Source organism: Pelodiscus sinensis, chromosome 2 (genome assembly GCF_049634645.1).
Source record: "Pelodiscus sinensis isolate JC-2024 chromosome 2, ASM4963464v1, whole genome shotgun sequence".
NCBI lineage: Eukaryota > Metazoa > Chordata > Testudines > Trionychidae > Pelodiscus > Pelodiscus sinensis.
The window spans coordinates 42,260,291-42,285,090 of record NC_134712.1 but is presented as its reverse complement, the minus strand read 5'-3'; the positions used below and the strand labels follow the sequence as shown (position 1 = coordinate 42,285,090).

Here is a 24,800-nt window from a genome sequence, read left to right as displayed (position 1 = left end):
TTTTCACAATTAAACAAAGATTTGCACATGCAAGAATCAGGCCAGAGTGCACACAAACTAGTAGCTGAGCTCATGCTTGAGGATAAAAGCCTAGCTTTTTGAAGTCAATGGCAAAATTCCTTTGGACTTCAATGAGGCCAAGATTTTATCCCATGACAGTAATATGATCCTTTCCAGTGAACCCCATTGCTCATGCCAAGCTTCATGGAGTCCAAGGAATTCTGTACAATTCTGCCACTGCAGATCAAATCACACCATTTGTGTGTGCAAATGCTAGTGCAACAAATTTGAACGCAGTTGTCCATATGCAACATTGTTTCCGACTTTGAAAATACTATATTTCAGACCATAAATTTCACTGTTGATTAATAGCCATGAAATATTATACATTTTTTCATATTACAATCCCAACCCTGTATTTTTCCATATTTAAAAAAAACCTAATATTTATGTTTTCTTTTCCCTTGGAGGTTAATGGAGTGGAAATCTTCAAACTTAAAAAATTGTCAAACTTAATTTTTTTTAAATTGTTCACAGACGGAAACTTCTGTATATCAAATTTCAGCCTGAAGCCATTATAATCCCTGAAAATTGGGTTATTTAATGGAAATACTGACAGCACCTAAACTGTAGTGGCAGATGTTTTTATAATAAAGATTATTTCATGTTCTGATCAGTTCCAGTTTATGATTATTAAATAAAATTTCTTTTTGTTATTAGTAAGCCCTTTCTTTTTATTCCTCACATCAGTGCATTAACAACTGCACACAGCTGCCAGAACACTAAGCTCATATTTTTAAACAATTCTTACCAGCTTTCTTCCAGATCTCCTCTGGCACATATCCAGAAGCAGGCCTATGAAGGAATTCCCGATGTGATTCTATAAGAAGGAGCAGGGTAGGGTGGGGAAAAATAAAGAGTACTGTAAGCAAGGCTTAGTCGTTAAATCAGGATTAGAGAAATGCCCTTTCCCTTTCATTATTAGTCAAACAAAAGCATGTGAATATCATTTTTACATAAAAAAGTGAATACTATGGCCAAAGCCCATAAATGTTACCTAGATCAGTTAAATGTTTGGACTCTGTCTCATCTCAAGATGAGTTGTTACTATTTCACTTTATTTTTATTTCATGTTTAAAGCCTGATATGTATGACAGTTTGCAGCCTCTTAAAGCTAGTTTGCAAACCCTACTGAGGGATTGACATTTTTCTTCCTTTGTAATCATACTTATGAAAAGAATAATGCAACAGTTTGCAATTGGCACTTCTATGAAAAAGAGAATGGTTACTGCTGAGAGAAAGAAAAACCCAGGTATGATACTGGTGATCAAATAAGCTTTCCATAGATAAAGAAAGGAGCACTTCTGGCTGTCCAAACCCACACTTCTTTAAATCTTAACAAGCACTATAAGATTTATCTGCAAAATTTTCAACAATAGGAGCTTAAAGTTTAGCTTCTAATTCTATATTTAGATCCACAAAAAGTGGCCTGGTTTTCAACTCTTCCACTGAAAATCTGGCCACATTGTATAGGCTCTTGTGTTTTATAATTTGGCTTATGGGCTTAACTCTGAGTCCACTGAAACTAACAGATACTTTTCCATATGCTTCAACGGACTCTGTATCAGGCCCTATATAAACTTGGTTGCAACAGTTCATTCTGGCCTGAAATGTAACATACAAAGCAAAGGTCAATGTTTTCTATATAAACAAACTTTTGAGACAATCAAAAAATCTTCCTTTAAACTATTTTTCAAAGTAATACAGAAGTATTTAAAAATAAGAAGCTGAAACAAAAAAGAAAAAGGCACTTTAAGATGCTTTCTGTTGCTTGCATAACCGAACAGGCAATATTTTGATTTAATTAAAGTTTAGCAATCAACTTATATATAACAAAGTATAAGCATTTTTAAAAGGTACTGGTAATAGTAATAAAAAATCTGATATTTGATTTTGAAAACAAGTAAGTGCACATGCACAGCTCTTCCAACAAAGATTTTTGCTACACATACAAATATCACTTATAAGTTATTAGTAGATAATCTTATATACGGTTCAACAGCAGACTTTTGTGGCAGGCATTTATCAACTAGAATGTTAAGTCATTAGGGTCTTGAGAAGTTATATTTTGTTTTTAACGTGCACACAACTACATACAGTATGTCATGGTAGTTGTCTATTAGACCTTTTTTAAAAAGTAACTCTGAATTAAGAAATCAGACTATATTTAACACTGCTGGTGTTACTACTGCATTGTTCAACTCATGTGAACATTATTATAAAAGTTATAAGTCTAATTTTAAGCATTCAGGTGAAGGTGTGGCAGATTGCTTACTGTCCCATAAGTTATACATAACAGGGAAAGAAAATATATCTATACACTACAGAAGATATAACAATTTCATGTCCAGCAGACAATAGAGAGTCCTCTTTACAGTTCTGTTGATCACCAAGGAAAGCGTGTGAACATAATATCACCAATTACAGCTGGATGGAACATTTTGAGATTTTGATAAAAAAAGATTCAATTTTAGTGATTTTTTTTGCAAAAAATGTTTATCCATCTTTTCAACCAGTTCCTATTAACATGAACGTGTAATTAAAATATTTCAGACATAAATGCATATACATTTACTATACAGGTGTGTGAGATTCCACCAAGTCACCCATTTTCAGGAACAGCCCACTGATTATTATACACTTCAATGCTCTGTGAAGATCTATGTCTTGTCTGCTTAGAACACAAGTGATCAAGATCTTTCTTATTGCTTGTACCCTGCCTTCTCAAGAGAAAGTCAGTTCACTGATTCAGGGGAGGTAGAAGAAAGATCTCAGGGTATGTCTACACTACAGCATTATTTCAAAATAGCTTATTTTGAAATAACACGTCTAGACACAAAATGCATTTCGAAATAGCATTTTGCTATTTCGAAATAGCACATCCACACTGATAGGACGCTGAATCACATTTAAGGCTGTCTGGAACCGGTTCTGGCAGGGCATCAGGTAAGAAGTTAGCCTCAGGCAGCAGCCACACAAGGTATCTGAGATCTCTGCTTAAAGAGACCCTTCCCCCACCCCCCAGACAGCTGGTTCTAAGGTTTCCCTGCTTGCTTGCCTACCTCGCTGAGGGACAGCAAAGCATTTTTTTTTCTCTGCGTGCTCTGGTTGCCCTCACTCAGGACACCACAGCACTCTGCAGCATGGAGCCGGAGTTGGCCCTTGGCACTCTGGTGCTTCTCCTGGATGTGTTGCTGCGAGCTTGGCAGCACGTTCTGCAGGCAGTAATAGTCTCCCTGGTGTACCCCACTGGGGGCTTGTGCCTCATTCCTACCTCACGTCCTTCCACTTACCCCTCCCTAGCCCCCCTTCCTGCTGTATAATAAAAGACATGCGTTCATTACAACAAAGCCTCTTTATTGAACAAAACTTGGGGGGGGGGGTATTTAATTTATTTATTTAAATATTTTTACCCCATCTTTCTATTTAAAATATTCAAGGTGGCTGAATGAATCTGAGGTGAGACTGGGGAAAGAAAGTGGGAGAAATCTGGGAGGAGAAAGCAAGGGAAAGAAGGGGAGAGGAGAAGCTCAGGGCTGGGGGTCTCGCCGGCCCAACTGTCTCCCAGCACCGCAGGTGCTGGGGCCTCCGCATCCCTGGGGGCGTGGGGAGTGTGGGGAGGAAGAAGCGGGAGGAGGAGTGGTAGCTGGGAAGGCAGCAGGGGCTGGAGCAGCAGGAGGCAGCAAGCTCTGCCCCAGGGTCGATGACCACCTAGGGAGCACGGACTGAACTGCCCCCCAGGATACGGTCCACGGCATCAAAACAGGGGGCAGGGGTCTGGGTCTGCCCCTGTTTGGGAGCTGCCCCCTGTGGCCCTGGTATATGCCTGCCGCAGCTCCTTTATTTTCATGCGAACCTGCTCCTTGGTTTGCATGTGGCCTTTGGTGGCCAGGCTGGCAGCCATCCGCCTGTAGACGGTTGTGTTCCTCGGTTTAGTGCGGAGCTCATGGACATTGAAGGCATCCCCCCAAACCTGAATTAGGTCCCTGATCTCCGCACTGGACCAGACAGGCGCTCGCCTTTTCCGACCCCTGGCAGGCTCCTGGGAGCTGGCAGACTGGTCTTGGGGAGTGATGGAGGGCTGGATGGTAATGGCTCCCTGGCTCATGTTGGGACCACTGGGTCAGGTGCAGTTACTGCTGGCTCTGGGCTGGCAGGCTTGGAGCTGGCAAAGGCACTGTAACCAGGGTCTACTCCTTTAAGAGTTCCGGAAGGGGGGGAGGGAGGGAGAGGAGTTTTTTGGTTGTGCCCAGAGTGGTCACCAGGGCACCCTGGGAAGGGCTGGAGACCCCCATTTCAAAATAAGCGTCTATACAGTGCTTATTTCAAAATAGCAATTTAGAAATTGGCACTATTCCTCATGGAATACCAATTTCGAAATAAGCCCTCGGCTATTTTGAAATAACTTTGCTGTGTAGACATACCCTCAGACTCATTATATTTGAACATATTAAATCACTGGAATACAGTCAGCATGTTTCTGGCTGATGGTACAAACAAAAGTGAATAAGAGTTGTGGGACATAGTAAAGGTATCTTGGGGAGCAAATGAAGAACCAATGGATCTTAAAATCACAAAACAAGTCGTCTCTTCTGTCCACTTTTCCTTCATTTTTCACCCACATTTGCATTTTGTATTAAATTGGTTTCTTGGCTATTTGGGTCAGGTACCGTGTATTCACAGAGAACCTAGCCCAATCAGACTACAACACTGAATAGGTCCCTAGAACACTACTGAACCATTAATACTACTAATATTACAAATGAAAGTGGAATATTGTGTTAGGCTCTTAGGTAAACAAGATTTTCAGAAAATAGAATTCAATGACAACAGCAACCAGGTTGCCAGCTAATTGTTAAATTTCCAAATACAAAGATCAATCAAGCTCATATTCAAACCACAAGTGACTTACTTAAGGAAAGAGATTTGCATAAGAATTAAATCAAGATCTTGTGAGAGAGACTTCCACAGCTTGGAACAGGACCCAGACAAGGGAAAAAAAAGAGCATTTATGAATCTAATAAGAAACACATTCTCAAATAAGAAAAAAAATGAATATAGATATGGTGAAATCAGCCCTGATAGTTCCATGAAAAGCAAGACACAGTTCTACATGGAACTAAAGTACAGCAACTGACTGAAGGACAATAAAAAAGGGGAAATTAGATGAAGCCTCAAGTGAGTTGCTCATTTAAAACAAAACAAAAACTTAGGGGACTTGAAAATCTCGCAAGAAACATAAAAACTACTAAAAAAAACCAGAAGACCAGACCTAAAATATTACGTACTTGAAAATATTAGATATTCTTAGCACTTGAAAAAAATCATAAAGAGAAAGAATGCATCATTGACAGAACTGCAGAAATCATACAAATGCTTCCTAACGAGCAAAGAAAGTGAAATTATCAGACAAATTGAAAGTGGGAAAGGATTTCAATGCCAGAAATTATACAGTGCTTGTTAGTTGGCAGAAGGTAATAATGTAATTATAATGAACGGTGAGAACAGGATGAGTTCACAATAGTGAAACTACTTAGACGACAATGTAGTAAACTAATGTTTGAGTGTTCCGTGCTACAGTACAGTTCAAAGTGAACATTTATACTCCTCAGCAAATGAAACCACGGTATCCAGTACCTGTGTGTGAAAAGATGAAAATGAGGCAAGACAAAGAACATTATGAAACCTAATAGGGTCTTACAATATTGTCCTTCAATATGCAATTTATCTCTGAGGAGAAAAGACTGGACTCCCATGAAGTCAAAGGAGAAACTGGATTTCCTTACATGAACATCAAGAGGACAAAGATACAAAAAACAAGAATGAGTTTTTCTTAGCACTCTACTGGGTCGTAGGGATGGCTACAACTTGCATTTCTCTGTAAAATATCTGGAAAAAAGGAAGTTTGCTTATGTTGCAAGTTGGATTTTTTTCATAAGAGGGGAAAATAACCGCAAGAACTCAGCCTATTATTACTATAATGGAAGGTTTTCTTGCAAGCACTGGTGTATTCACTTCAGAAGCTTAATCAACCATGGCATCAAAAACAGTGCATAAATCACTGACAGACAGCCAATCAGGTTCTGAAGTTCAGCAAGTACCACAAGGATTTTGCAGGCCATGGGAGACTTTTGAGTTTATAGAAACAGAAGCAGTGTTGAAAGAGTAGTACATTAAGGTATTTTTAAAACAACTGAAACAAATACAGAAACATGACACAAACAAAAAGCTGGGCATGTTAAGAAAAAATAAAAGATATGTGAGTGGTATCACATGGTGATAATGAAACAAAAAAGTGTAGGAAGACCAAATCAAAGATATCTTCCAGATGATGAAAAAGGATAATCCATTTTGGAGAGAAGAAATGGAAAATGGATTGAATTTACAATGGAATGGACACCCTTATCATTGTGTAATAAATACCGGAAGAAATGCAATCAAAATAAAGAAGATATTAATATATTGCCATGAAGGACCTATCTGATCTTATTTCCTGCAAGACGGAAATGAATGGCAACACCAAATTTGGCCTTCCTTCTGCAGTAGATAGAGTGAGCCTGTGGTCACTATGATACATACAGCATCAAAAAGATAAATGTGATATGGGTGTCATAAAAACGACACCCTGCAATTCACACTTGGCTGGAAGGGTTCCAACTCAAAACTGTCATTCCAGTGTAATGTTAATGGAGTTACATTGAAGTAAAATGGGAGAGACACACTAGTGAATCAAACTTCAATTTTCCAGGCTTATTGGCTTGCACCATCTTCAACTTTACTTAAATATAATTTTAAACTAGCATCTTTCTGTGCTCATGGAGAACAGAATTAGTAACATTCCAGTTCAAAAACACAAGTCTCCTAATTGAGCCAAAAAAGTGAATTTCATAAAGCATGTTGTAGTAGCAGGATCTATTTCTTTTTTTCTATCAATTAATACTTTGACAAGCACCAGCATGGAGAAGAATAAGGCACAGATAAAGATTATCCCTGACTCAGAAGTTAGAATAAGCAATCCAAATTACAAACTAAACAATAATTCAGCAGCTCCATTTCTCTGCAACGGTCTACTTACTATGTATAATCTATGTATAATCTAGCCCAAAGCCTCCATTCCAACTAGTGAATTAAAAGCATTGTTTTATAGCTGCAATGGTTGCCATGAAATCTTTACAGTTTTGCCACTTCACACAACACATGTATTCTACCATTCGAGGTATTCTTCCTAATTCTCATTGGGAATACTATGCCATCACGTTATTGCAAATGGGAAAGAGTTCAGTGGTGACCACTATACAGGCATGGCAGTGGGTATTTCACTGCTAACACAGAATGGGCTGAAGGAACCATTTTAAATAAAGTACAAATTAGCATGTACAGCTAATAAATGTTTTCTTAACAACTTTGCATCCCCTACACATTGTGGCGTCAGCATGACCTAACGTGTCTCTGGTGACATGTCTCTGGTGACATGCTACTCCAGATGAGACCACATCTGGACTATTGTGTCCAGTTCTGGGGCCCCAATTACAGGAAGGATGTGGATGCATTGGAAAGGGTCCAGCGGAGGGCAACCAAAATGATTAGGGGGCTGGAGCATATGACCTTCAGGAAGGGGGGTTCCAAAGAGGCTGGAGAAAGGCTGTTCACAGTAGTGATGGATGACAGAACAAGGAACAATGGTCTCAAGTTGCGGTGGGAGAGGTCCAGTGTGGATATTAGGAAAAACTATTTCACTAGGAGGGTGGTGAAGCACTGGAATGGGTTACCTAGAGAAGTATTGGAGTCGCCATTCCTAGAGGTGTTTAAGTCTCGGCTTGACAAAGCCGAGGCTGGGCTGATTTAATTAGGATTGGTCCTGCCTTGGGCAAGGGACTGGACTTGATGGCCTTCTAAGGTCTCTTCCAGCTCTATGACACTATGATTCTATGTAACGGAGACTCTTGGGAGATTTCAAACTTCATCTTATAACAGAGGTTTAGACAAATTTCGGAAACTTCACCTCAGAACCTTCTGGAGTTTGCCTCCATATATTCACACAATAAGGTTACAGGTCTTATTTATAATTCACAAAGCCTTTGTGGTTAACTTCTACCATTGTGTCTATTACAGTATACTTATTTGTTGTTAGGAGGAGGAAGATCACAAACTGGAGTACGTAGGCAATTATTCACTTGATACATTACTACCAGTTCATCCTGTGAATACTGAACATAAGATATGTCTGAATCATTTTTAAACTTTTATAAACGTATAACATTTAGTACTAAAGGAAATGTAACTCTCGTATCTTAGTTTTACACATTTATGTACTATTCACAGAATGGTGAGTTTTTAACTTATAACAGTTTATAGCAGTTTAAAACCATTAACAATAAAGTAACCGTAAATATGAAATGTGAGATTTTCAAATATTTACCTGATTTTTTGGTTTTGTTAATAAAAAATGGACTCTCAAACTGAACAAATAAAAATTCATATAGAAACCAGATTAAAAGGAGCACAATATTTTTCTTCCATTGTAGAGAGACTTACAGGTTTCTAAGTGATCAGACTTTTCTTTAACTGCTCCTGGACAAAGACCATGGAAGCTAAATTTCAGTCCAGAACAAATTTTTAATGACAGAACTATAAACCTCAAAAGTATTTTGTTCACACTGATTACAATGCATACCGTTTTACTACGATGGTGCCATTTTAATCTTAAAGAAAAAGATACACTGACACAGTGTGTCCACATGACACTTTTTCTTTCCTGTTGGAGATAACAAATAGGTACTTTTTAAAGGATGGATTATCTCATTTAAAAAAAACCACAAAGGGAAATTATTGAAATGTAGAATTCACACACAAAAAGAGCAATATTTATAGCTGACAGGGCTCTAATTAAAACTTTGGAGCAATTTTTTCTACTTACTTTCTCTCCCATCCCTCATAAATAAAACAAAACACTGCCTTAGGGATCACCAGTGCTGTTTCCATGAAACTGCACTTCTAAAGTTCATATTTTGTTAACCTTCCAGAGAACTGTAGTCTACTAAGACACTTCCAGATTTAAGATAATGTAATTATTGTATTTCCTTTTTTTAAAAAAGGCAAGTATCTGGTGCCCTGAGTGTCAGATATATAAACATCTCCTGTCAGGGTCCTGTGATTGAAATGAATACTATATCACTGAAGCATTACAAATTACTGATACATAAACACAGCAAATAACTTTTTTTAAATCAAGCTAACTGGAATGGATATAGTTAAGTGAAATGGACTCAATTCTAGTCAGTTATATCTGTATCCTTCACCACTACAGAGGTAATTTGGGCATCAAATTCAATGGACTATGCTATGCACTGTGGCTTTTATACAAATAAACCCAGTTGTTTCCAGGAACAACCAGTGTCAAGTATGCAAATAAGTGATGATACTCCATACACATCATCTAGTCCTGTGTATTTCTCAGCTCTGAACATGGAAAATGCAAACTTTTTTCTTATTACAAGTACTTCACCTAAAAGATTTACTCTCTTGTTAATATCAGCATTTTCTAATAGTCAAGGACCAATCTGCTGTTTCAGTTTATGGAGGGATTATGAACACACTACATCCTTCCTGGTTTCAAAAGGTAATTCACATGCAAAATCTTCTTCCCAGCATAGCTCAAAACTTAATAGTTCTACATTACAAGTTTGTTGGAGATGAGCTCCATAAACCATGTCTCTGAGGGTATGTCTACAGTAGCCCCCTAGTTCGAACTAGGGAGGCTAATGTAGGCATTCGAAGTTGCAAATGAAGCCTGGGATTTAAATATCCCGGGCTTTATTTGCATGTTCCCATCCGGTCGCCATTTTGAAATTCCACTAGCCCGAAGTAACTACCTGCGGCTACACGTGGCAGTGAAATGGCAATTCGAACTAAGTCCTTAGTTCGAATTGCCATTTCACTGCCATGTGTAGCCGCGGGCAGTTACTTCGGGTTAGTGGAATTTCAAAATGGGGACTGGATGGGAATATGCAAATAAAGCCCGAGATATTTAAATCCCGGGCTTCATTTGCAACTTCAAATGCCTACATTAGCCTTCCTAGATCAAACTAGGGGGTTAGTGTAGACATACCCTAAGTATTTTCCTGCAAAAAAGGAGCAATTTCAGGGGCTTGCCAGCATGGTGGGCATTTTGGCTGACATACTTATCTCTACATTAGTCATCTTCTTTATTTAGATTCCCTCCCATGATTCACAGAAACTGTCACCAAAAGAGTATTTGTGAGAAAGTTGTCCAAAGAGACTATACTAATTAGCTAATCCAATGATACCATTCAAAGACCCTACTGGCTCAAATGAGCCTCCTTAAAATTTCTTGTTACCAAGGGACACTAAATATTATACTAAATACTGAAGTGGTAAATCATTCTGAGCATGGATTATTAGCATATATTTTATAGTTTCCATCACCATTCACTGTTTTTTTGGCTCAGTGGACAAATTCAGAAATATGTTTAGTTTGGAATGAAAACTGAAAAAAAAAATCCGTTTCTCGTTAAAACATTAAACCAAACAATTTTGATTGAATTGTATTTAAACACTTCCAAAACGAAACAGAAATTTGAAATGACAGCTTGCTTACTAAATATCATTATGAAAAAAATCTTAAAACACTTAATTTTGAAAAAGCCGGGAAAAACATCTTTTTTTTTTAATCTGAAAAAATTGCCATACTCAGAAAGAACTAGGGGTTAAGGGATATTCTGATGTGGGGATCCCTCAGCCTCTCCTATTGAAGCCATTTTACTTTAGATGAGTAATTAGAATCTTTGTGGTGTGGGTGTGTGAGAGTGGGAGAGCATAACAGCATGAGAAGAACTGTATACCAGAAGTTAGGTCACTCAATCAAGACTTGGAAAACCCAGGAATACCCTCTCCCAGGCTTCCTTCAAGAAACACCTTAGATGCCTGATTTTAGGAGAGGTCTCGCTACTGAGAATTCCAAGCAGAGATAGGTGCTTCTGTTCAGCTTGGACTCAGGCACTGAATTCCCTGATACACCCCTTTCCTGGGCTCCTCTCATTGGCTAGCTTAGATGGATCCTCACTCAGTGTGCTGGCTTTTCTGAGTCCCATCCTGAGACACCGGTCTCGTTCCAGTCATTGTATGGTAAGCCTGAGCACTTCCCTCAGGCTTTGTGAGTCCCAGCAATTTTCAAGGCACTTAAAAGTAAGGCATTGTGATGCTGTGTCATAATGCTTTAAGTCCCTTTGTGTCTCTAGCCCAGAGTCTATGGAGAAGTACTAAGATTTTTAAGTACATTTGGAAATTTCTCGTCTGTCAGCTTTCTCAAATTGAATGTAAATACAGGTTCAAAGTTTCTGTATAAGTCTGTTTGCTAAGAACAGATGTTTCCCAAGGTGTGCCATTATACACAGTAGAATTCACTCAATCAAGTTCATTTTGATTTTTCTTGGTCTTTTAATAGTAACAGTCAAGAAGTACCTATCTTTTGCTTTAATTGTTGAGGGTGGGGAGTCAAACAGTGTTCATCTTATTACTTCACCAAATTCAAATTTGCATTCTGTCTCCCAGCTACTCCACCTATGTACATTTGTGAACGGAAGGAAAACTGGTGATTATCACAAAAAGATGAAAACAGGGCTATCAGGGAGTTAAATCTCCATTTAGTTCTTAATCTTCAGTGAAAAGGAACATTTTATTGGTAGTAAGAAAAAAACAAATGAGAAGAACAAATATGAGCTTCAGCTGTAATAACTGCAAGGAAGTCAGGAACAGGGGCTTGGCTAAATTTAGCATGGGCCCGATAATGGAAGAAAATACTGTACCTAATGGGACTGGATCTGGATTCACTGGACTCTGCTGTCTGGAATGGCTGCTGCTGCTACCACTTTTTTTTAAATCCTCTGCATCACTGTACCGCCGTATCCAGTAATTAAGCTCTTCACGGTCTGCTTCTTGACATCGCCGTAGTACAGTGAGAGATCGCCTTGTTTTTTCCACCATGTCCATGATGCAGTTTAACAGCTATTAGTAGGGGCAAAGGGAAGGGAGGAGCCAAAACAATATTTGATGATGATGTATTGTTTCTCCACAGAAAACTTGTGAATTTTCATTCATTTTCTTACTTCAAATGCCAGGATTTCAAGGGAGAAGGATTATCTCCCTGTCATTGTAAATAAAAATAAGAAATATTCGAACATAATTCCCTCTTGCATAACTGTATTTCCTAGATAAACCTACAAATCATTCAACAGTTATAAGATTTAATTAAGAGCAAGAAGAAAACTTCCGTTTTCAGGGCACCGATAAAGTGGGTAAGTGGGAAGTGTCCTGGACCCAGTGTTCAATCCTCAGCATCCAGTTTCCCATTAGCTTCTCATATGAGCAGTTGGGATTTTAAAACAGGTGTTTGGACCCAGAGTAGCAAAAGAAGTATCCCATTGTAGAACTAAGCACAGTAGCTCAGTCATCAGTGTTTTCAAATTTGTCTATAATATGGGCAATTAGAGAAAAAATAATAAACTTAAACTATGCAATACCAGTTCTCAATATTGTAAGTTACTTTCTAAAGTCATGCTGGGTCTACTCAGACATGTATACACAAAAAATAATTAATATTTTACATGGTCAAGGTGTTTCCATTCTTCTGCCCATTCTCTGTCTGTTAGCCTGTGGTCAATCATTTCTTCTTGCCGTGTGCCATGCAACCCTGCCAAAAGTGGAAAAGATAATTACATTAAAGGACTCATCTAGAAAACCTCTCTTACTCTTTCATTATCTGTCTGTTGAATCATGGTATTCTCAAATCTCATCCATTACATAAACCCACACAATTTTCGTATGAAGTTCATGCATGCAGACACATACTAAATACACATATATATTATTTAAAGTGTATTGGCCTTTCCAGTAATATTTAAGCACAGATGAAAGCAAAGGACTAGGAATATTTACTCATTATCATGTGCCCACTACCCAGGAAAAACAAATCTTTGCTCCCATGAAAAACAATCAGTAAACACAGATTTAGAACAAGACACTTAAATTAAACATTTCACTCCATGAAAGTTCTGATGCTGAAAAGTGTTCCACATACAAACACTAGTTCATGTTAATTCTCTGAACAGACCTCTTGTAGAATTGGGCAATCTAGAAATTATGGGTAACTTAATAATGTTACAAAAAATGTAGAAATTATTAACATTATCTTCTGGCACAAAGGCAGATCTGTAGAGATTTTTTGGTCATATGCACAATATCAAACAAGGCTACAATGTGAAAATCAATAGTAGTTTTAGTTCTACTCTTTGTTTAAATTACTTTATTTTCATATATACTTTAAAATGCGTGATTTGCTGTTGATTTTTTTTCTTTTTATGTAGGCTAAGTTCTGCATCAATATATTAACATTTAAAAATTAGTCTGAACATGAAAGACATAAGGAAGGACAGGAGTTTTATGTCAGTTATTAAGAAATTGATCCAAGTTCTAAAATTAAGAAATTCGTATTCTAGTAAAGTACATTAAAAATGAAACTGTAAAATATATTAACAGAATAAATCTTTGCTGATACTTGGCTTAATATTATTTGGTCCAAGTTCTCAATATGTTCACATATTACCAGACTGTTTTTAAGTTAAAAAAAACCACCTTTCCATCTTTGGATTAGTTGAAAAGAAAAAACTTACAATAACTGACATAACAATGTATTATTTACTATATGAAACTCCCAAGACCTGTAAAAACTGTAAAAAAAAGTTAAATGGTTAAATAAATATTTTATATGATACTTGCTTAACACAGAAGACTGAAAAAATATAAATAGTACGCACAGACCAAATGTAAGACCACTAAACACAATTACTACTGATTATGACAGAGTCTGTCAATGCAGATTCATTAAAGGTTCATCTCTTCACACATAGTTAAATAACCATAGAAAATTCTAAGTAAAGATTTACTGTGCATAAAGAACATGTTCCAAGTATGCAGTGAAGCAACAATGAAAGCTACCTTTTTCGGTTTTAATATGCTCCAATGACTTTGTAGGGATGTTAAAATGCATGTAGTTAAGTAATCATATAACCACTGAACATTTCAGCAGTTACACATGGGTGTGTGTGTGTGGGGATGGGGGAAGCTGGCTCCATGGGAATCCAGACGTGTGGGGAGCCGACTTAAAAACCATCTTAAAAGCCTACTCCCCGCACACACCAGCTCCCACCTGTCCCCCTCCCCATGCTGCTGCCTCTGATACAGTGTGAGGGTGGGGGATATGTGTGTAACAGTGCACATTACCAATGACCCTGGCTCATCCGTTAACCATTTCACATCCCCAGAACTGTCCACAGTTTGGATTCCTAAATTTTAGCTAAAGGGACAGCTACTAACTTGAAAGACATTTCACTTGAAGTTTTAACCCTCAGCCCTCCCCCCATCTCCCCTACCTCAAGGTCTCTGTAATTGCTGCTTGAATTCTTTACACCAACCCTGAATAAAAAGCACTTTGGTATATATTTTGCGTAAGATTGGCGCATGCAAACTGAAGTACAACAAAACCAGAGTGAACTGAAGAGTGCTTTAAGCATAGTCTGGAGAAGGGTGTGGTGTGAGAGCAATACCACAGGCAAAGATGGTCCCAGGGAGCATTGTGACTTGGAGACATCATTATGGGGAGCAATTCCTTCTATTACTCCATTGCTCCATGGGATAATAATTTATCTCTGGTCTTTATCAGCAGTAAATCAAGACACCCCATCTGATAGCTCAGCTATGCTGGATGTCAAAGGTGTGCGATTAGGGCTGCCAGATACTTTCACAAAAAATACCGAACACAGCGGGGAAAAAATTGGTTGAGCTAAACAGAAAATCCCGGACATTTTACATGTCCAGTATTTTCTGGGTTGTTTTACTGGACACAGACCACAGATACCAGATTGTACAGGCCAATACCGGCGACCTGGCAATTGTATACATGCAATACGGTGAAAGACAAGACTCCATTCCTCTACTCATTTACTCCAGGGTCCATGTTGTCAATACCAGTGTGAAAGAGATGCCTCTTACTCATCCTTACTCTCCTGTGTGGGTGTGGAATTCAAATCACAGTTTTGTCTAACATTCATCAAGTTATTAAAAGCATTAACTACATATCAGGCCATAGACCCATCATCAGAGAGGAAGGAAGGAAAGAAAGAAAGGAGGAAGGAACATGCATAAAGTTTCTCATAGTTCCTTACCCATAGGTCTGTTTCTGTCCCTGAGGTCCCTGTGGTTGGGGTGTCTGTATGAGTCCCTGTAGTGGTGGGCAATGGCCATATCATCCAAACGATAATGCTGAGGTGGAGGCGGGGTGGGGTGAGGCAGACCATTGGGCTGGTAAGATAAGCCATTATTTGGACTGTACCGCTGGCCTGGGCTAATAGTGCAGGGCCGCTTGCTTGGATGCTCTGAGTGCAAAGGCTCTCTGTCAAAGCCGTTTTCTTTGGTTCTGAAAAATAAAGTATAGGAACGTTTTTTGTCATGATTTGAACAGGGCTGGCTAATGTTCAGATACATACAGTTATCTGCCATTTATGCTGCATGACTTTGGGGGTGAGGTTGGAGGAACATTACATAGAACAGTTTAATCAATCAATATTTATAAAGATACATTTGCTCACTTTCAATATCTCGGTTACAGCCTAAGAGATGTTGGTAGAATAATTCTCCCTACAGAACATAAATATACTTCTTGTAAACATAAAATTAAAGCAATATTCACTGAGATCAGGCTTTGAATATGTGGGTAACAGTACAAATTGTAATGTATTCAGGTGTTAAGCAAGTGGCCAAGCAATTTTAATTTTTAAATAAATGCAAAAGAAAACACCATTGGTAGTCAAGTCTGATTTGAAAAAAAAAAAGATGATATGCTGATGGAAATGTCCTGCCTTAGTTGTTGCATGCAGAGATCTAGGGAAATCTACAACTTAAGAAATGTTTTCCTCCAAAGGGCAGCACATGGTCCCTCGGGTATATGTCTTAGCATTCTGAATCTTTGCTCTCAGGATCCTTTCCCACCAGGGAATTAACAATGTGATCAGAGAGAAGTTAATCCCATTTTGAGGCTGCTCGTGGTTGATGCTCATTAAATGAACTGAACTTTGTGGCACTGGTGTGATTATATTTTACATCAACACGTGATAGTTGATGATTATAAACTGCAGAGATACCCCCTAGTTGCCTTTGTCCCCTGATGGTTCAGAAAATCTTCTTGAGCTGGAACCCTTTGGGTGCTCCTGTTACCTAAGGAACCTGTAGCCTCATGGGTATCAAGCTGGAATCTGGCAGGCACCTAAATAGTTGTCTCAATCAGCTACTGCAAGGTTTGCTGGCTCCTGCAGAGAGAGGTTGCCAAGCTAGCCTGTGTCCTGCCTATGCAGATAAGGAATGTAACAGGAAAGTGACTCAGTGGCAGCACAGCCTGTACTTTTTATTCTCCCAAACTAGGGAATGGGAGACACAGAGATGAGCTAAGTGTGGAGGTGAAGTGTGCAGGGACCTAGGAGCATGTGCATCCTTCCTCTCCAGCCTACAGTACTCTTTCCCCTGCACTGCTTTATGGAGCAGGACTGGACAGTGTCACAGGCAGGCATGAACAGCCTACTTGAGAGGGAAGTGGGCAGGGGACAAGGAAAGGGACAGAGAGCAGTGCAGGTGCTCAGCTCAAGGTAGCAACAAGGCTGGATCAAAGCCCACTAGGGGAGGGATAAGAAGAATCTCATTTTCAAGTGCTGCAACAGTTAGCGACAGGAAATGAAGAGATGGGTTTTGCTATGTTGCTGGGAGTGAAAATAGTCTTTCCACAAACTACATACACAACCACTAGTGCCAAAAACAATTGCAGAGGTGAGCAGAGGCCTCAATCACCCATTAATAGCAAAGGGGAGAAGATCTTTTGCCAGGTACTTTAGGGCATCTGTTAGAATGAATGAGTAAGAAAGTAAACAGTTAAAATGAGTGTACACTGTGTTCTGGAAGGACAAAGGATAAGAAATGGGACGGGACTGAGATGTGACCCTCATGAGTGCCAAGGTTACATTAAATTGCTGTAATCTGTTCCTGTAAACTCCACTGGATAGCAACACTTTTTGAGTGCTCTCCAAGAACATACCTACATATTTTACATTTGGCTGCATGCAGAACCTCAGACATGCACCTACTCAAATCCAATTATGATATTTTCATCTGCAAGTACATATTTGCATGAAAGCATGCAGATTTTTGTATGCACCAATCAAACTATGGGTACACTTTTGAACGCATTCTCAAAATTTGTTTTTGCATGCCAAGGTTAGAATGATAACGTCTAATGAAGATGAAATGTCAAACACTGTAGAGGTTCTGTTTTTTTCTACAGTTGTTGCCCTTATATATGTGTCAATGTAGAGGGAGAAAAAAAAACAAAATTTGAGGGAAAGGGGAGATCCCCTGTTTCAGGAAATTAGGTTTTTGTAACTGTACATATTCATGCTGAAAGACATTTTGCATTTGGACTAATGTTTTATTGAGATTAAGGGCTGTGCAGTTACAACTGCGATTGACTGTTACTTCTAATCAAGAACTGTTGAAAACAAACAATCAAATATACAGTAAGACTATTTCATTTCAAACAACTGTGAAGTCTAGATGGTTTCCTGAGCAGGAAAACACAAAAGCATACGACTGCCCTGGATGGCAAATTAATTTTATTGATTGGTACAAAATAGTAAATGCAATTTATGAAAATAACGTTATCCAGCGGATGTGAGTTGTTCAATCTTCATTTCTGCAAAATGCTTTCATTTAGGCTAATATTTACATATAAAAGTTTGATGACTGAATGAGTGATAATGATCTACTGGAAAAAATCTATTTTGTGCCTATATCTATCAAATTAATTTTCTGATAAGAGGTTATATATCCACAGCCGGGGTGAACATATAAACAATCATATGTATATTTACTTGTCACGTAGAACCATCATACTGAGGAAGTGCTTCATGACACAACTCAGGAGATGAACTGAATTAAAGAACCTGTAAGATTTTGCTCAAAGAAGATTCCTAAACTTTTCATATGTCTTGCAAGGCTCATTGTCAAAGAGGTGCTGAGCATCCTCCACCACTCTCATTAACTGAGATGGCAGAAAAAGACCCTCAATTCCTGGCAGTGCACCTAACAGAGTCAAAGGCTTCCTTTGTCGACTGCGCCACGTCTAGACTGCCGCGCTGTGCCAGATCAGCTGACTGTCGGTACAGCGTGGTGGCCATTTTTATTTTAATGAAGAGGGGATTATTTAAATCTGCACTTCTTTGACTATGCCTAATAAACTATTTTACATGGCTCCATCAAAGGAGCCATGTAGTCTAGACATAGCCATGGGGGCATTACCTCGATAGGAGGGAATTTCTCCAAAACGCTCTCTCATGCTCTACAAAACTTGTCATGACTGCTCTCACCAACAAAACTGTCTGTCTCTCAGCCCTCCCTCCCCCAGACATGTATCATTTGCTGGCATACATTTTTCCACTTAGAATTATTTTTATCTATTTTTTTTTTGGCCTAATAATTTTACATGTACTTGTTGTGTCTCTCAAACATATAGCTACTAGGTGGCATGCTTCTATACAGCACAATAATGGTCTTTTAGGTTAGCCTCAAAACAGGATTAATTTCTCTCTAAACAGCAGCAAATTTACACAGTTAATTCATTTAAAATTATGTAGAATTTTAAGGCAAAACATTCATTAATTTAAAAAAGTTTTTAGTCCAACTTTTTTAGTCTTATGACAGCAGGATATAAGCCCAAAAAGTTAGAAACAAGAGAGAGCAAACACTTTGTTCGTGACATGTCATGAACAAATTATCAAAATGTGTTGCCTCCTCAGGTGTCAGTTTTTTCTCTCTTGCAGTGACTGATGGCTCCCAGTGTTATTACAGAAACAGATTGATCTTTTTAATGAGCTAGTTTAATAGACTCCAAAATCTCACCGTGGCTGCTCAGCCATGTCAGACCATATGCACCAAGAAAACATTCAGTAAAACACAAAGCTCTGCTGTCACAGTGCTCCATAAAACCTCACATACAGTAGATATGTGTCTGCAGAAAAATAACCAGAGATGGAAATGCATATGCAAACAAGATGCAGAAATTATACAAGGAAAAATGTTGCTGTAACTGGATAAATTTTCTTAGCTATATTAAAAACCCTAAGACATACAAGTGTGCATATACACAATGAACACTCCCTCTCTATTTTTCTTCCTACTTCTGTATATCACCTCTACTGGAGTCTGAGTTAGAGCATACAAGCATCATTAGCTGTTTCATTGTAAATATATGCTGTATATACACATACAAGTACCAAGTTTAGAAGGGAATGGGAAAGAAGAGGAAAAATGTGCAAAACCATGTCCAATTGACTTCAGCAGGAACAATGAGCACATTACATGATTCAGAATAAGGCTGTTAGAAGGAGGGTAATCCACTAATTGTGCAGTTGATAAAAAATTTTTATCGACTACAAAATTAGTAGATAAGGGAAGGCTTCCTCAGCTTGCACACCTGGCTCTTACTTCATTTAAACTACAGAGATGCAGCGGGGGGTAGCTCCCAAACCTGGCATGAGCTGGGCTTGCTCGGACCTAAGGTTGCCAGATGGTTTCACCAAAAATACCAGACACTCCTGACATTACATCACAATCTACATTGCATCTTATTTAGAAAATACTGGACATTTATATTTTCTCAGTTATATTTTCTCAATTTGTTTCCTGAACAGAAAACTCAAATATTGGACTGTACAGGTCAAAACTGGACACCTGGCAACCCTACTGAGACCCAGCTCACACTGAGTCCAGCAGCCCCTGTCCATGGCGGGTCGCAGCAGAGAGATGGGACCCCCCATGGACCAGGACTGCTGCTGGAGCAGATTCTGCCAGTGGCCAGCCTGGGCTGTCACAGACAAGGGCTGCTGCCAGAGCAGCCTCTGCCCGCAATGAGCCTGGGCCCGCCGCAGGCAGAGGCTGCTTTGCCACGGCCTCCCTTGCCCCATCCTCGCCACACTGCTGCCTCTGATAGAGGCACCAACATTGGCGGGAGGGCAGGAAGCATCGCAGAGACAGTGCTAGCGGGAATCAGCTTTTAAGCCAGCTCCCCGTAGCACAGGCTCCTGCTTCCCACCCCCTTGCTGTTTCTAAAAGAGGCAGCAAGTGGGGGGTGGGGAAGTAGTCCACTCGACTACTTGCTTACATTCCTAATTCAGAATCTGGCCAATGTTCTTAGCTTCCCTGGAAAAATCACTGCCTTTTATCTTCCTATACCCATATATATATACTGTCAGCAGAGTGGTAATGACATTTAAGCCTACAGTTAAGATACCTAACATTCGTGACATATTTTACACACACACACACACACACACACACACACACACACACACACACACACACGAAGATTTAAACAAACAGTACACATATCCTCATGTATTTCTCCTACCCCTGATAAATAATCTTTAATAATTCAATAAGTTATGGAGCAAGAGAAGTCATTGGTTCACCACTGAGATAGATCTGCTGCCATGTTTTAACTCTGAGGAAGGTTTTATCTGGTAGATTCACTTGCATTATCAAATTTCAAATGATGCAGACTTCTGTTCAGTAGATTGAAGACTTTTCTACACAGGGTTCTCTCACTTTACTGTTTGATGTGACATCATTATTAGGGTCACATGACAACTCCTCTGGGTTTGATTGAGCTGAAACTGTTGCCTCTTTCTTCCATTCTGAGTTCCTTGATCATGCAAGAAGTCTAGGTGCAGCTATGTCCACTACATTGTTTAATATTCCAAAACAGAGTCCTCTTTATTAAGCTTAGGTTGGCATTCCAGTGGAGAAGCAGAAAGTGGTTTTTAAAATTTGTAGTGACTCAGTTTCTTATTCCTTAAGGAGGATCATTTGTGATGTTTTGATCTGTCAATTTATTAACAAGGGGTTAGGATTGGGCCATGGACTGGTGTGAGACACTGCCTAGTATCTCAGCAAAGCTTATATGATATTTTTTGATAATAGAATTCTCTCAGCAACCTGCACTACCCTCCCCACCAGTTCATGCCCTTGTGAATAGTGAGAGCTGAAAGTAATGTATATGAAAATGTACACAACACAAAAGCTTGGAATTCAGCACTGGGAAACTGTGGCTCAATGTGACAGGCTATTGGTTCTAGAGTGCCTAAAAGAGAGGAATGTCAAAAGACATCTTCTGATTTGTTGTCATATGGATCAAAGGAAAACCTTAATTTCTACCAAGAAAATTATTCAAGGGATCCATGGATGTGTGACCCTTGTCTTAGTTAGTCAGGTCTAGTGCCATTTCCTCCACTTACACAATACCTATTGGGCAGTGTCCTGTGGATATGAGAGATCTTTTAAAGTTGTGTCTCTTATTCAAGAATCAAATGAACTGGGATTTGGGTTAACGCCCATCATTTTGTGAGACTTTCCTTTTCCAACCGTTATAATTTCTCAAAATGTTGTCCTGCAAAGACTGAGTGACTAGGATATAATTACCATAGGTAACTGGATTTTAAGCTGTGGCAATTTCCTCTCTTTGCAACAGTCATATGTTGGACTTCTGATAATTAACCAGGCCACCTCTCTTGGAAACAGTATACTACTGTGATTTAACATTTGTGGTTATTTCAGTCTGCTCAAACTTGTGTGGGAAACGTAACAAAGATGACACTCAAAAATGGCATTCACGTAATCATCTTCAGCCTCTGGAAAATCTTGGTGGTCAATAGGACTTTCAATAAGGTGTCACCTAGATCAAAGGATTTCCCTAGCACACTCTGCAACCAACTAATATGTCAAATACAGGAGCATTCTTTGCCATCTAAGGGAACCTTATCTAGATTTTTACTGTTCATGAGTGGCAAGAGTGTCTTGAGGAAAGACTAACTTGACATTTTCAAGAGCTAGCACATATCATGTGAACTTCTCACATTCACATATGCTCAAATATCTGCTATTTCATTACAGTCTAGCAGCCTCATCTGACTTCTGACCTGTTCTTCCTTATGTTATGTTCTTCCAATGACTGCTTGTGAACTAAAATGTCATCCATAAAATTTTGCACTCCCTGCAGGCTTCAAAGAATCTTGTTTTCCCTTTGGGTTTTTAGGTTGCCACTGACGCATAATGCAATATCTTCTAAATGGCTTTATTAAAGTTGCCAACTTGGTACTGCCAGTGGCAAGCAAAACTAGCCAAAATCCACTATTTAGATCTACTGAGCAGAATATTTATGCAGATTCAGAAAGAAACCAAACATCTGACACTATGTCATGGGACAACAGTTAAAAAAATCAAAAGTCGCTATCTTCTAATAGTGATAAGGATAAGAATAAGGGAAAACAGTATCACCCCTTGTTCCTAAAGCCACTCTGATTCTCTCTCTGCTTCTCCATATGGCTTCCATCTAAAATCATCTCTAGTCCCACAGTGCACCTAACTTCCTTTTACAGATTAAAGAAACAGTAAATATATATCCTTACATATCTGCTATGCAAAACCTAACAACTGAATAAGGAATTCAAGATCTGATTGCATTCTGAAGCAGTCTCTTTTTTCCTGTGTTTATCAGGATAACATCAGACTCCCTGATGTGCATGTAGCACTACAGCTCTGTGACCTAATATATGTAGTTCTCTAGTATTTTCTTATTACAGATTTGGGTATTGCATGTAGATGTGCTAATCACATTTGTATTCAAGATCATGAGTGCTTTAATTATATTCCCCAGTATGGGTGCTTAGCCAACTTCCCATATTTAATATTTTCTCAGCCAAAAACCAAATACAGACAGATTCTCATATAAAGTAGGAATGATCTGCTAATCACTTTAAGCTGCACACAAACATTATGAACCAAATGGTTAGTGATAGTGCCATGATCAGTTCTGTATTATTCCTAATTACGTATGGCCAAATTCTGCCCTGACACGCAACAGAGGCTCATTGCCTCATGTCAATTTAACATGTCCAAGTACAATTTGCCCATTATTCAGCTGTACCTGACACATATGTATCTTGGAAGCCTCAGCACAAGTTTAGTGGAATGAAATGGAGCATCCTATACCACTCTAATTGTAATAGACATCAGCATGCTCATGATGCATCCCAAAACATGTTCACAATTGCCAAGTACTAGACATCTGGCCCTCTCACCTGTCTGGAGTTCGCCTCTTCCCGTTTTCGTTCACATCGAGAAGCAGCTCTGAGGAATCAACAGGTGAGGTGGTGCTGGCATCCAGAAGCAGCTGTTCATGCTGAGCGAGGTACTGGGCGGGGTTCTGCTTGGCCAGCCTTGCACAGTGCAGGAGCTCCCGCTGCAGCAGGGGCAGATTGGCCTGTAAGAGTGTTTCAGAAATGAAGGGAGCAGCTGAACAGCTCTCAGGCAGTTTCACAAAGATGAAGTAGCAAAATTAGAAATCAATGAAAAGCTCACTCTGGGATGAGTCTATTTCACTCTTCTTAAGTGATATTTATTTTAGTTAGATGTGCTAAACCATATAACTTCATTAGAGGGTTGAGTCATGGTTGAGATATGTGTGTGCACACGTGAGAGTGAAGAGTTTATTTGCTGAAGCATAAAACAAAACTGAAAATACTACAAGAAAAAAAATCTTCAGGCCCAAATTTTTCAAGGGTTGCAAGAGCGTAGCACTTAGTCTCCTTTTTTGTTATGATATAATATTTGTGTTTCTAAACAGCAGTACACTTTCCATGCAAAACTACTCCCCTATGTCCATGTAATATTCAGACTGCAAAATACTAACTTTCATTTTTGTGTCTTAAGGACGTTCAATACTCTATTCTAACTCGGCACATGTTTACGCATTAGCTACAGTATTTAGTTCTGTTATTACATATTACAGCAGTTATCAAATACTATACATATTTTTACAATCTCAGATACATATGCAATCTTAAAACATTTGAACAAATTTTAAAAATGTTAGTGTGACGTAAATGTGCAATGAGACAGATACATCTTGTGGATTCTAACTTCTTTTAACTTTTAAACAATTAACTACTACTATGAAATATTTTTACATGAAAAACTATTTTTAAATCATAAATGGCTTTCATCTTTACAAAGAAATTAACCTTTTGAGATAGACTAAATACAGAACACTTCAGCCCAAAATGTTTTTGAAAGTTTCAAACACATGAGAGAGCGATTATAAGAAAATAATGCTTTGCCATCTTAGTTAAATGAGATGACACCAAACACCAATTACCATATCTTAGTGATCAAAAATGTACCACATGGCAAAAAAAATGAGTATGGACCATAATCACAAATCTCGCTACAGCCTTTCTGCATTTAACAAAAATAATAATGCTCTTCTCAGAGACTAAGGCTGTAGCTACTCTGCAAGAACCAACAAAAACAAAAGCAGCAGCAAATCTCAGAGCCTGGGTCAACTGACTCAGGTATATGGGGTTTTGGCTATGGAGCTAAAAATAGCAGTGTAGACATCTGAGCTCGGGCTGGAGCCCAGGTTCTGAGATACTACAATCTCACAGGCTACACTCACAGGCTACACTGCTATTTTTAGCTATTTTTAGTCAGTCGACCCAGGCTCTGAGACTTGCTGCTGCAGGTTAATTTTTTGTTGTGTAGACATATACTTAGAAACATAATTTGACACT

General features: G+C 38.8%; 1 protein-coding gene across 7 annotated transcripts in view; it reads right to left on the bottom strand.

The window, feature by feature from the left end:
* The window catches only part of RUNX1T1 (RUNX1 partner transcriptional co-repressor 1), a 140,282-nt gene that overhangs the window by 22,588 nt on the left and 92,894 nt on the right, over positions 1-24,800 (bottom strand). For all 7 annotated transcript variants that reach the window (XM_075920393.1, XM_075920396.1, XM_075920398.1 and 4 more), the window contains 5 exons: positions 23,310-23,491; positions 15,300-15,550; positions 12,684-12,769; positions 11,886-12,084; positions 812-880 (listed from right to left, as the gene is read on the bottom strand). In XM_075920393.1, the coding sequence (XP_075776508.1) occupies positions 812-880; positions 11,886-12,084; positions 12,684-12,769; positions 15,300-15,550; positions 23,310-23,491 (787 nt within the window). The remainder of the gene's footprint in view (positions 1-811; positions 881-11,885; positions 12,085-12,683; positions 12,770-15,299; positions 15,551-23,309; positions 23,492-24,800) is intronic.